The 13,889-nt window shown below is 34.7% G+C and overlaps 1 protein-coding gene across 1 annotated transcript in view; it reads left to right on the top strand.

The window, feature by feature from the left end:
- LOC106871998 (ganglioside-induced differentiation-associated protein 2) overlaps nucleotides 1–4,425 on the top strand; it is a 48,431-nt gene extending 44,006 nt beyond the window's left edge. The window contains exon 12 of the mRNA XM_089348780.1: nucleotides 1,304–4,425. Within this exon, the coding sequence (XP_089204906.1) occupies nucleotides 1,304–1,357 (54 nt within the window). The 3' untranslated portion in view covers nucleotides 1,358–4,425. The remainder of the gene's footprint in view (nucleotides 1–1,303) is intronic.
- Nucleotides 4,426–13,889: the final 9,464 nt, after the last annotated feature.

Below are 13,889 nucleotides of genomic sequence, written 5' to 3'. Positions count from 1 at the left end.
GGGATTTATTGAAGCAGACCCACCCAAAACAATGCAACTGGTTACAGAACAACAAAACAGTTGTTTAACATTTGCAACACATTAAATAACCAAAAATAAAAACTCAAGAAATGTATGTTGCATCAACTGAATAAAAGTAATAAAAAACAATTGCTATTATGAAGTCTGTTCTGCTCTTCTTATTCATCATCATTGATTAACGTCCGTTTTCTATGCTGGCATGGGTTGGACGGTTTAACTGTGGTCTAGAGAGCCAGCAGCTGCACCAGGCTCCAATCTGAGTTTCTACAGCTGGATGCCCTTCCTAAAAACAACCACTCCGAGAGTGTAGTGGGTACTTTTTTCGTGATCTGTTTCTTCATTGCATTGTAACAACATAAAGAACTAATTCTATGCAACTGACTGTGTTCCATGCTATGACTGGGCTGAGAGTAAGCACCAAAGCATCCTCCTAACTAAAGGTGCATCAAAGAGAAAGTTACGTTACTGTGTAGGAGTCAGCAAGTGGAATTGCCCACTACCATTTCTTAAATCCTTGCAAAACCATCACAGGAGAGAAGTATTGTCAGGAAAATCAAGAAAATGCATCAGGAATCACAACATTTATGTCCAATATGTTTTAATCTAAAAAAAGGACCAATTGTTCTCAATGACAACACTTGACCACGTCTTGCAAATGACACTACAGGAACTAAATGAAATGGACTACAAAACTCTCTTCCCTAACCTCTCTGACCCACTACCACTTTGTCAAGTGTCTTTATAGCTCTTTTTTGACATCCAAGCAACTGCTCATCAGTCCTAGGACACCAAAATTTAAGTTGTCAGAATGTATAAACTTTGGCAACAATGTGTAATATATATTATTTATGCTAAGCTGAGTTATATTGCTTTAAAGTTGATGCTTCAAAACTACAATTATGTTTGTACCAACCTGGTTGGTGGAATCGGCCTCAAAGATGACATGATCACTGAAAGTGAATGACTGATTAGAGATGAGTAAATAAATAACACACTACAACAATGCTTCTCAAACTTTTTGCTCTTCATCCCACTTTGATTGCCCTCATCTAATCCCCCCCCCCCACCAAAGAAATTTTAATTAAAATTTTATTTCAAATTTTATTTACTTGTTACTTACCCCTCACTGTGAAGTAATCCACACTGCACTAAAAGAATGAATTACCTGTCTCAGTAATGTTTATATAAATAGTTGTAAAATTCTTATGTATTTATGTATTTTTATGGATATGAATCTTATCTTTGTGTGTATGTGTTAACGTACTCTTCCTCTTTATTCAAGGTAAATGGTCCACGGTATTATGTGCCTGCTGAAGACCCAACAGAAGATCTTTAAAACAGTGTATTCTGTAAGAACAGAAGCAGGCTTAATTGCTGAAGTACTGGAAGTATTAGGAAAAATATTGAAGTTTTGTTACGCTATACTGTTATACTCTTCAAATAGCCAAATATTGAACAAACAAATGATAATGCTGCTACCAACAATGAGAAGTGATGGCCCCTATCATGGGATGTGCTTTTGTTGTTGATTTTTAACAACTATGTCCTTGTATTTTAATTTCCAATGATGTAATATTGATTTGAGAGCTTAAATCCTGATTGTAAGATGTTATTGCATATCTTCAAGTTTATAAGTATTGTGATAAATCAAATTCTATATAACAACAACAGCTAGCACTAATAATAGTAATATAGTTAAAATAATCTATATTTACTAAGCTATATATGGGATTCAAAGTACATTAAGGTTTAGTGTAAAAATGAAGGATGGTTCTAGGTTGAATTTTGTTAAGGTTTCAGAAGGGGCTTATAAAATGAATATAATCAAAAAAATATTGTTGTTGATGTTGGTTTTAGGAAAAATAATTTTCCAAATACACATGAAGCATTTTAACCAGTTGTAAAATCTCTTTATGTAAAGGAACTGTCAGGGATTTAAGTAAGTCTTTTCCTTGAAAGCTACAAAATAAACAAAAAGAAAGGAAATATTTATTAACTGGAGTATTTCTTTACTAAATAGTTAATATATTGATTTTTCCAATCCACTGATTATCAGTTGCTCTAATCACTGGTGCTTCTCTTTCTTCTTCTACAGATTATCAGTATTAAAACTTCACAATGGCTTTATCATGATTTGAAGTTTTGTGATTTAATACATTGATTTAATACATCTCTCTCAAGCAAGAGGAGAAGGAGGGAGGTCTATAAGTAGTATCTATGGTTTGCTTTCTAAGCCATCAGATATTTGCTAACTTGTATTTTGTGAAAACAGTCATGATAATATATAGTCAATACTACCAGCTCAAGCTTTATTTTTCTACATTTTATATCAATTACATTCTTGATATTTAAATCTTCAAATGTAGAAAGTCTTATAGTTCATATCTCAGTGATAACTTTTCAGCGTTTTAGTTGACTTAAGAAGTTTATACCACTTGTCTATATTGGATGGACCCCTGACAACACCCCTTCTATCAGCCTCAAATTGTGTATCCCAAAAGTATCACATTCTCTCTCAACATGTTTCATCTTCTTAAAGGGGTCCTTCTCACACTTTGTACAGTTATCAACCTGCTACTCTTGCTTCAAAGGTAATTGGAACAGCTGCAAACAATCATCTCCTTCATCACCTTGAATTTCTCTCCCTTCTCAAGGATAATTAGTGTAGTTTCCTAAGAGCCAAATCTACTGGTAACTTATTGTCATATATCAATCACCTATACTGTCTCAATTTAGAGAATTTTGATAAAGCAATGCTATTTAATTTGACATTACTAAAGCCTTTAACTATGACAGGTATGAGTATATTTTTGCTAAGTTGCCCACCTATATTTCTTAGTTTTCTAGATTGCAAGTTCTCTGCCAGACCATACTATACCCTGTGCTAATGCAACTCTCTCTAGCTTACCCTGTATCATCCCTGGTGTATCTTGTGGTTTGGTAATGTCGCTCTCACACTCTTCCTTCTGTACATAGCAGCCTACTGGATGTTTCTTGCAACAACACACACACTCATAGATGTCACCTTTCACTCCTCCTTAGCTCTCTACACACAAATGTCATGAAAGGCCTTTTATGTTATATATCAGTAATATCTTTTAGTGCTATTATTGATGTTTATTTTGTGTCCAACTCCGATAAATAAGATAATTCAACTAGTGTTAAGTCTGAATCAATTCTTTTGAAATAGGAAGAGATATATCTACCTGTAAAATGTTTTGGACTACATAGTTTTACAGCCAAAAAGCATTTTGTAATGGTGATCATTGCTAATATGAACTGAGAGGAATGGTGCCTAATTTTCAAAAAATCAGGAGTCTACTATGACTTTTCTTAACAGCTCATCAGATTAACATGGGTGAAATCTTAGCATTTTTTAAAATTCTGTGAAGAAGCTTAATATTTTAACCACTTACCTATAGCTAACAGGTTAGATTAAACAAATATTGGTAGAAGTTCACAATACAAATGCTTAATTATTTGCTTGTTGCTCTACTAATTCTAAACAATTATGTTGTTTAGCTCCAAGTCAACCCTGATGAAGTAGATCTACAATCGAATGAGTTCCAGCTGTGTCTATTCACTCTTTTCTATACAGAGTTTCTAGCTCTGCATTAGTCAATGTGTTCTTCCAGTTTTAAAAATAGTAGGGTGTAATATGAGAGATTTAACTGTAGAAGTTAACTCATAAACTATTCATTTGATAATGAGGGATCTGAAAACAAGTGGCTAACTTTCATATTAAACAAGTGAAATAAGCAGTCCTTCTATAAAGGAGTCTTCAGCTAGAAAATATGCTAACCCTCTTCTCTATAATGTTGCACACATCTATTTGTAATACATACTTTTTAAAAAAAAATTTTTTATTTATATTCTTTCATAACTCCTCTTTTGGAATTCCACTGTTGACAAGTTATTTGTTTTCCAAAAGCTGGATTTCATCTAATGTTATCACTATCAGCTCCCTACTGTTTTATACATCTGAAGGAAATCAGAACAAATATTTCTGATGCCATTTGCTTTTTGTCTCACCAAGCTCATAGTTGATAACAAGATAGTGATGAATCTAAACTTCTCAGTAAACATATTGGGGTTTCTGTAAAAAAAAAAAAAAGTCTTATATCACTTTCCACATGTAGTGATTCAGTATTATTAGCAGTGAAATGCCTTTATTTACATTTATTTTTACTTGAGGAATTTGACAATTTTATTAAGGGTTGTGTATGGATATGTATGCATGTAGTATGTGTGTGTGTAATGCTGTTACTGCTATCGATTATGTAGCATGAACAAAAAGGTATGAAAAGATATCTAACATATCCTACATGGCAGTGTTATTCTCTAACAAAAAATGTTATGGAAATTATACAATTCCAAATGTAAATAAAATATTTTTGAAATGGGTTGTTGTCTCAATAATATTTCTTTTCATTTAAGCGTTAATTTGTGCCAGCACAGAGATGTAATGGTGTTAAAGTCAACAATTGTTGGTCTGTTTGTAACTTGTTAGTCCACTGCTATATATATATATATATATATATATATATATATATATATATGTTTCATGCGGGTGACACGTAAAAGCACCCACTACACTCTCTGAGTCGTTGGCGTTAGGAAGGGCATCCAGCTGTAGAAACTCTGCCAAATCAGACTGGAGCCTGGTGTTGCCATCCGGTTTCACCAGTCCTCAGTCAAATCGTCCAACCCATGCTAGCATGGAAAGCGGACGTTAAACGATGATGATGATGATGATATATATATATATATATATATATATATATATATATGGTATGGTCATGTGGCGAGAATGGATGAGGATAGCTGTGTGAAAAAGTGCCACACCCTAGCGGTTGAGGGAACCTGTGGAAGAGGTAGACCCAGGAAGACCTGGGATGAGGTGGTGAAGCACGACTTTCAAACATTAGGCCTCACCGAGGCATTGACTTGTGACCGAGACTTTTGGAAATATGCTGTGCATGAGAAGACCCAGCAAACCAAGTGAGACCATCATCCAAGGCCTCTGCCAGGAGTGTAGCCAGCCCCCTTATGTATACCTTTCCTTCATTGGACACTAAACTCCACGTGTGAAGACCTGTTGAGACAAGTGAAATCGAAATCAAACTAAATTCGACGACTGGCACCCTTGCCAACCTCTCCTTCATTGGACACTAAACTCGGCTTGCGAAGACCTGTTGGGGCAAGTGAAATCGAAATCGTGATGGCACCTGTACCAGTAGAGTGCTAAGAGCACTGTCCGAGCGTGATCATTGCCAGAGCAGCTGGTTGGCTTCCATGCCAGTGGCACGTAAATAGCACCATTTGAATGTGATCGTTACCAGCGTCGCCTTACTGGCACTTGTGCCGGTGGCACATAAAAGCACCCACTACACTCTTGGAGTGGTTGGCGTTAGGAAGGGCATCCAGCTGTAGAAACTCTGCCAAATCAGATTGGAAACTGATGTAGCCATCTGGTTTGCCAGTCCTCAGTCAAATCGTCCAAACCATGCTAGCATGGAAGGCGGACGTTAAACGATGATGAATATTATATATATATATATATACACACACACATGTTAGCACACAGTAAATGAACTTTAAGGATATGTCACAGAGTTACTCCGTAGGACGTCTGTGAAAAATTTAAGTACTCTACACTTTTTCATGAAATGTGCTAGAAGTACTTTTCCTAACAACTGGGTAGGGAAGGGATTAAAATCAAAACAAGCACATGCAATGTTTCACATACCTATTTCTTGATTTTAGCAGACAAGAAACATTTGTGCTTGATGTATATTAAGCTATAAAAGAAAAACAGCTAATAAAAGGAAAGTCATGGAAATTCAGAGCAGTGAATTGGTTTTTATGCTGGCTTGCTTTATTTCATTCTATTTATATCTCTGATGCCTTTGGGAAAGAGAAGACTCACAACTCTGTTTCCATTAGTTTTTGTGTCTTTAGTAGAAATCTCCATCCTGAACTTACAACTGTCTGTACTTCAAAGTAATTTGCAAGGAAGTATTAAAATTTATAGGTTTTCAGTTGAACTTATAACAGTAACATTTGTGCTTGAGCAAATAAAGATTGGAGCCAGCTGCTCTGAACAACACTGAGAAATAGTGTATTTAATATCAATGTAAACTTGTATGTATGCTTTTACTTGTTTCAGTCATTTAACTGTGCTGAAGCACTGCCTTGAAGGATTTTTAGCCGAACAAATCATCCCCAGGACTTATTCTTTGTAAGCTAGTACTTATTCTGTTGTTTCCTTTTGCCGAACCACTAAGTTATGGGGACATAAACACACCAACATTAAGTAGTGGTGGGGGGACAAAAATGCACACACAAATATACACGGTGTGATGGGTAAATTATCGCCATTTTAATAATTTCATGCATGCACATTGTTTTTGATTTTGTTGACAACACAGTAGGGTCAGTGGGGCACTGTCTGTGAGAAAAACAACACCATAACACAATTCACTCTGCCAGAAATTTGGAAACAGCATGCTGTATTGCTTGGCATTCATGCTGGAAGCTCCAATACAAATATTTCAGAGTGTTTGGGTGTCAATATGAGGACAGTGCAGAGGATTCGAAAAGAGTTGGATGAGTCTAATGGTGATTATGTAGGTACGGCAGCTTGAAAATCTCATTCTGATAAGAAAAGAACTGAATTTGTTGATGAGATCCAGGCAATGAATTCCAAGCAAGAAAAATGGTGAATCAATTATTTAGTAATCAATTGTGTAAAAATAATAATGGTTGACTGGTATCTTATGAAATTTCTAAAATTATAGCAAAAGTTGGGAAATCCCATAATATTGGTGAAACTAATTTTGCCTGTGGTATCTCATAGTTTCATCATTTCTGAAACAATGTGAATGAAATTACTTGTAAGATTCCTTTAAGTAACTCATCAGTGTCACGGTGCATTGATGAAATGGTTAAGATGTAGAAAAGCAATGAGTAGCCAAATTACAAGTACAGAAATTTCCTCGTCAACCTGATGAATCTACTCTGAGAGATAGTAAAGCTATTTTATTGGCATATGATCGTTATTCGGAGGGTAATGAATTCAAAGAGGAAATGCTTTTTTGTCAGACATCTTAAGATAGACACTAAAGGCAAATCAATTTTCAAAAATGTAACTTATTTCGAGGAACATAATATTCTCCTCAGAAATATAATAGCTTTTGCTAATGACTGTTCTCCATCCATGATTAGCAGATACAGAGGTTTTGTTACCTATTTAATAGATGCTGTATTTTGTATAGACTGTATGATAACACCAGCAACACTTACTTGCAAAACAATTAAGTGCACATCTGCACAATGCCTATAATATTGTAATATTATTTACAAGACCACATCTTTCATGAATTCTGTAATAATAATGAAGAGTTTGTATGCTTTGTAATTCACACAGAGATAAGATGGTTATCAAAAGGTAATTGTCTGTCTCATTTTTTCTTGCACTTTGGTACACTGTTGTCTCATTCCTAGCTAACAACAATCTCAGCCAACAAATGGTTGCAGCTAAATGTGATGTATTTATCAGATATATTTGATAAAATTAATTTGATTAACAAACAGCTTCAAGGAGAAAACCCTGATCTTTTATCCTCCAAAGGAGCTATTACTACTTTTCTAGGGTAAGTACAGCTCTAGAAAATAAATGTATGTTGTGTATTATTACAATTTCCTAGTAATTTGGAATCAAGTAACAGTAATCTGCATGATAGTGACCTTATATACTGAACATTTGAAAAACTTGCATAATGATATACAATCTCAGTTTAATGACCTGCTGCAGTTAAATATACTGCATTGGGTGACATTTCTTATTAATGTTGCTGCTGTAGTTATCTGTTTGCAGGAGAATCTCACTGAATTGCAGAGTGATAAAATATTTCAGGCAAGATTTAAATATGGAGAACGTAATGTATAAAAAAGAAATGACACTGCTACTAAGTATCCACTATTCTGGTGGGGAAGCACAGTTATACTTTACTGCATTTCCTTTATCTTACTTTGTTGAATCTAGTTTCAGCTATGTCACTAACTTACTGTTAAAAGCTCGTAATCGAATTGACATAGAAAAAGGTGATCTTCAATTATCATTGACAACATTGGAGTAGAATATTTTAAAACTAGCAGAGCAGAGCCAACTGCTAGACTTGCATTAAAGAAATTAACACTAAAGTACTATCTTATTTTAATAAATATATACTTGTATGTTTATGACTCATTTTACTTGTAAGCATTCATTTTCTATGGAATTTAGTTGTTAAGAAATTGGTTATAGGTCTACAGTACACAAAATATTAAAAAAAATTTTTTATACAAGTCCTAATAATATTTAATTAAAAAAATACAATATGATTTTTTTAAAAAATCAAATGGGTATGGTGGTGGTGGTGGGTCCACAAGAGTGAAATAGTAATCAAAGGGGTTCACAAATAAAAATAGTTGAGAACCCCTGGTTTACATACTTTTGCTGAAGTTGAGAGTTTGAAACGTAGGTGACAAGTGCTATTTTCAAGAAATTTTTCTTCAAATTTCCCCTTGGGGTCCCCATGGTTTAAATCTGATCCTACCTCCATACAGCAATATTTTATGCCATGTCATCAAAATTTTGCTTATCTTTCCAATTTGTTCTTGAAATAATAAAGCAGCCTCTTTAAACAACACTGCTTTTACTCCCCTGGTTTGGGAGGGAGCAATGAATGTGTGTAACCCTAAACTCCTTACTGGTTGGAAGTGATTTGTTACCTTAATACAAATGCAACTAAAATAACTGATGTAATATTCAACAACTGACATAAAATTGCTGTAAAAACTCTAACCATTTCCTCTGTTGCCTTTAATGACATGAGATATTAAATGATTGTGCTCTTCTCTGCTATTTCCTTGTAATAAGAAGCAACAGCAAAAGGAAATTCACCTAATATCTCTCTACACTCTGATGAGAATAAACACACATGCTACATGTATCAGTATTTATGTCTCATAGTAGTTTAGCTGATAATACAATTTATAAAGAAGATGTTTACTCTGACTACCTCTCAACCTTGCATAGAATAAATGGGGTGAATTTCATTTCAGAGTCAGGTACAAGTATTTACTATATCTTGCTGTTATGAGGACACAAGACTAGACGAACAGCAATGGTCTACTGTCTTTCAACAGTAAATTCAACATCATTACCATTATCATATTCCAAAAAAGTATAGACACCAAACAACTTGAATGTACTTGCAAATCAAACAGTAACACATTTTAAAATATGTTGTAGTTCAAAGAAGAGCTATGAGGCACACCTTTGAACTAGTGAGCCACATATTGGTTCAGCCAACTGACCTGAAGTTCCAGCTTGTGACACATGCAATGAAAATCACTCAGTTCATTACTGAATGCTCCAGCTTAATATTAGGAAGCTTCAATGCATTAAGTGATGTTTTGGAATATAAATACTATTGTAATGTTTGAATCATGCCAGTGGACTAGGATAGTTACACACAAAATTGCAATAAAGATTATCAAACAATTCCAGGTTCTTTGAAGTTGTTAGGTTTTACTGAAGCTTTGAATGATATATATAGTGTTAAGAAAGGATATTTTCAGGAATTTTCCCATTAATAAGCAACATCTTATCAGGACAGATTATAGAAACTTATTTGTAAATTGGCATTGGGAAAAGCATTCAGCCATAGAAACCATGCTACAATTGGAGTCTGGCCAGCTCCTGTCAAACTGGACAATTGGAGTCTGGCCAGCTCCTGTCAAACTGGACAATTGGAGTCTGGCCAGCTCCTGTCAAACTGGACAATTGGAGTCTGGCCAGCTCCTGTCAAACTGTCCAACTCATTCCAGCATGGAAAACAGATGTTAAATGTTGATGATGATGTTGTTGTTACACATAACAGAAGTTTCTGTTGAATGTTGAAATCTCTCTTTGAATTCAGATACTGAATGACTGAAAAAGTTTCTGAAAAGCTTGGCTAAACAGTAACTCTAGTGCCATCTAGAGTTCTCCAACAAACTAGTGTTCAAAGAAATGCTATACACTCTAAAGCAGAAATCAAATTCCTCACAAAGAAGTAGTCAGATAACAAAGGCACTTAGCAACGACAGCCTCCTGAGAGAGGTGTACAAATATACAACAACCAACTAACCAGATGCGTCTACTAAATATGGCTCCATGCATCTTTTCCAGCTGTTCAAGAATTCTATCAATATACAAAAATGAACAAAACACGAGAGACAGACACTTACAGCAGTATTTCTCTTCACAGATCTGTGCTTATGTTACCTTTGACTGATTTAATATTTACCTTGATGATACTGTTCACCTAGGTATCTAGTGTGGATTTAGGTCACTGGCAAATAAAAATATTAGTGTCACCAAGTATCACAGAACTAAAAATGCAGAAGGCTACTTCCATTGATGCATTAGACAACTTACTGCTATCTATTCACATACACAACAATACCTGCCACTTAGATATAGAACTGTGTTTCTGTAATTTAATATTTTTTTCATAGTGACTAATCCATTGGTAAACACCATGGTTAATATTCTCTCTAATTGGCACAAGTGCTTGAGAATGATTTGTGTGCGTGTGTGTATGTCTTCAGAAGAGATCTGTTCTTGATTCTGTTTCCAGAATTTCTATTTGAATAATAGCTTCTAATCTGCATGCCAAATAGAATGATTAGTCATCTGAGGTTACAATGAAATCATGGTAGCTACTGCTCATTCTATTGGTGAGATATTTGTAGATTTTTCCTGTTTCAAATGTTACCAAGCAAGAATATATTCTTGTGTCTGTCCTCTTCAAGCTGTTCTGCAGGCTGCATTCAGTAACTTTGGCAGCAATAAGAATGATATATCCAGTTCTGATTCTTTAATTCATAATAACATGGACAAAATCCAGCAAAATAATGATTACCTATTTATTTCTAACATCTACATTGGACATTTCTCAGTACATTGTTGAATGCAGTTTTTCTGCTCAAAATCTTATGGGCAGGGTGTGATTTGAAGATTTGGCTGAAGGTAAGTAAATGGGAAAGAATTGAAATGAAGGACTGGTGAAAAGGTGGAAGGCCAACCAAGTGAGAGAGTTTAAGGTTCAGAATTCTGGAATGAGAGGTAAATGAAAGGGGAAAGAAGTTAAGTATAGTGGGGAAAGTAAACAAGTAGTTCATTTTCTTAAATGGGTTCCCTCCCCTCCCTTGAACTCCTTGTATTTCCTTTTTAACCCTTGTTGAGGTATTGATTCTTTCTACTTTCCCTCGCCAGTTCTTATAGTTATCTCCTTTCATTCTCTTTACATTCCAGGCTTTAAATCCAAGACTAGTCTAGCATGGCATTTATATCACTATGGTGGTAAAATGCTCAAACCTCATCAATTCCCCTCATCTTGCAATGCTTATAAAACTAAAAATAGCATACATGGAAAAAGCAAAAAGAAAAGCTACCAACAGATATACTTGAGTATAATCAAGAAACCATTATTTATACGAAAGATTTCTCCCTCCCTCTCTTTTTATATCTCATGCTTTCTCATTTTATATCTCTCTCTCACCTTTATAACAATTCACAGGGGAAATGTCCTCAGTTCTTACCAACCATAGTTATTAAGAACCCCTTTCTGCAACAGCAGAAGTTGCGAAGGTTATGAAGACTTCCTTTCTATCTTGAAGTATGTCAAATTTCATGCAATGAATATGATAAGATGTAAAATGAGAGGAAAGAGATGACTAAAAAACAGTGACAGTCTCCTAAATAAGAAATACTGCTTCATCCTGTTTATTTCTGGGTGGTTGAGAACTTTGTTTCTCAACCATGTGGTTTAGGGTTCAGTCCCACTGCATGGTTGAGTGTCTTACTTTAGCCCCAGATCAAACAAGGTCTTTTTACTGGATATGGTAGGTGGAAACTGAAAGATGACAAGCATAGTGTGTGCACGCATGCAGTGTCATTTGCTTCCCGTGTAAAACAGGTTCATCCTCTAGCATTTTAAACACTATGAAGATTAATACTGCAATTCATAGAATGTAATATCTGAACATTAAATAAATATAAATACTATCTATACACCATTATCTGAAAGAGACATGAGAAACAAAATTTGCTGTCAAAGTTGTTTCTGTACCTCATACTACCACTACATTAAAACTGTCACGTTTTCAACACTGCTTTACCAAAGAGAACCTCAGGCCCAAGATCTTTGCCATTCATTTATTGTAGGAATGTTTGAGTTGTTTAAGTTTGAAAGCATCTTTGAGAAAGAGCAAAGCTGTTTCAAGTCAGATATAAATCAACAAGATTACTAAAAACTGTATTTGTACCTTAATATGAAGGTATAGACACAATAAAGCACTTTGCTTTATTGCTTACATTTTGTATTTAAGACAAATTTAATATATAAACAGATATGTGGTGCATGATGGGGAAAAAAGTCTTCAGCTTTGTGTGTGTGTGAGAGAAAGAGAGAGAGAGATGTGAAGAGAAATTTCAATCTTCTGTGAATTTGCAGGAAAATGGTCTGCTGGAGAATATCCAAAAATGAACACCACAGGAACCTGCTTATACATGTACCCAAGAATGTTACAATTTACAGTTAGTTCAATCTTAAGATTGTCAAGCTACATGTTGAAACACATAGTTTGTAATATGTGACATGCATTTTGTATATAGTCCACCTAGCCGAGGGAAGCACATACAATACATTTAAGTCAAATAATAACATACAGACTCAAAATGATAAAGGAGAAATTTCACATAAAACTAGTATTTGGTTACTTTTCTAGTTGAGACATAAAATGCCAAGAAGCCTTTTGTACACCGATTCTGTTAATCTAGCAGGTCACAAAAATGGAAAGATTTCTAAGAGACAGGATGTGCACCTTAAATTGCAGCCAGTACCAACACAGACTTTTTTCACTCAAAAGGGAAAGAGTCTAAAATAAGATGCATGGCAATTGAACTTATCAAACTCCATTTGACTAATTACTGCTGACACAGATCACTAATTGTCATGTATTCACAATCACCATAAGAATGTAAAATGTTGGTCTCCAGAAAGAAAGGTCATTGAGAACATTCTCAAACACAATATCAATGCTAAATTGAGCTATAGTCAAAAGCAATTCCAGACAACCAAGAAAAAATGAAGTGATGTTATACCATATCAATTTGCTGCCAAATAAATGATTTGGTAAAAGAAACATTGAAATGAGGAAAGCAATTTGGTGATTTTACAATACCAAGATGTAATTGTATAAGAAAAATTTCACACTAAGGTTGTGTTCCAGCAGTCTTGATGGTTGATACAAAGATTTGGAAGTTGTAGAATATAATTTACAGTAACTATTAAAGGCACTAAGTTGGCATATTTACTCTACAAATGATAGGTCCTAAGACTGGTTAGTGAAAGCATGTGGGTCGAATGGTTAAATTGTTTGAATCCTCAATTATAAGGTTTGGTTCCTACACCAGGTGGCACAATGGATACATGGACAGACATTTCCCATTGTCACAATCCATTTAGCTAAAAATGAGTGATGTCAGTGATACTTCACAAGCCTGAAATTTTGCAAATGCATATTAATGAACTTCAAGCTTTACACAAATGAGTTTTTTTTTATTTTTTAAATTGAGGTATTTATGTAGCGTATACTCAAGTGAAATTCCTCTCTATTATATATACATACATACGAATGTAATAGATAACAGCTAGCCTTTGGCCGCATTTTGGACCCCACTGTGTCCATTATTATTGATTGGTATTGGGGCAATTTGTCTTACTCTATCGCGCCAATACACAACATATAACCAATTGAAGCCCCTAAATAAG

This window comes from Octopus bimaculoides, chromosome 3 (assembly GCF_046866305.1).
Source record: "Octopus bimaculoides isolate indiv1 chromosome 3, ASM4686630v1, whole genome shotgun sequence".
Classification (NCBI taxonomy): domain Eukaryota; kingdom Metazoa; phylum Mollusca; class Cephalopoda; order Octopoda; family Octopodidae; genus Octopus; species Octopus bimaculoides.
The sequence above is the reverse complement of the archived record's forward strand: the minus strand, read 5'-3'. Positions and strand labels throughout refer to the sequence as shown.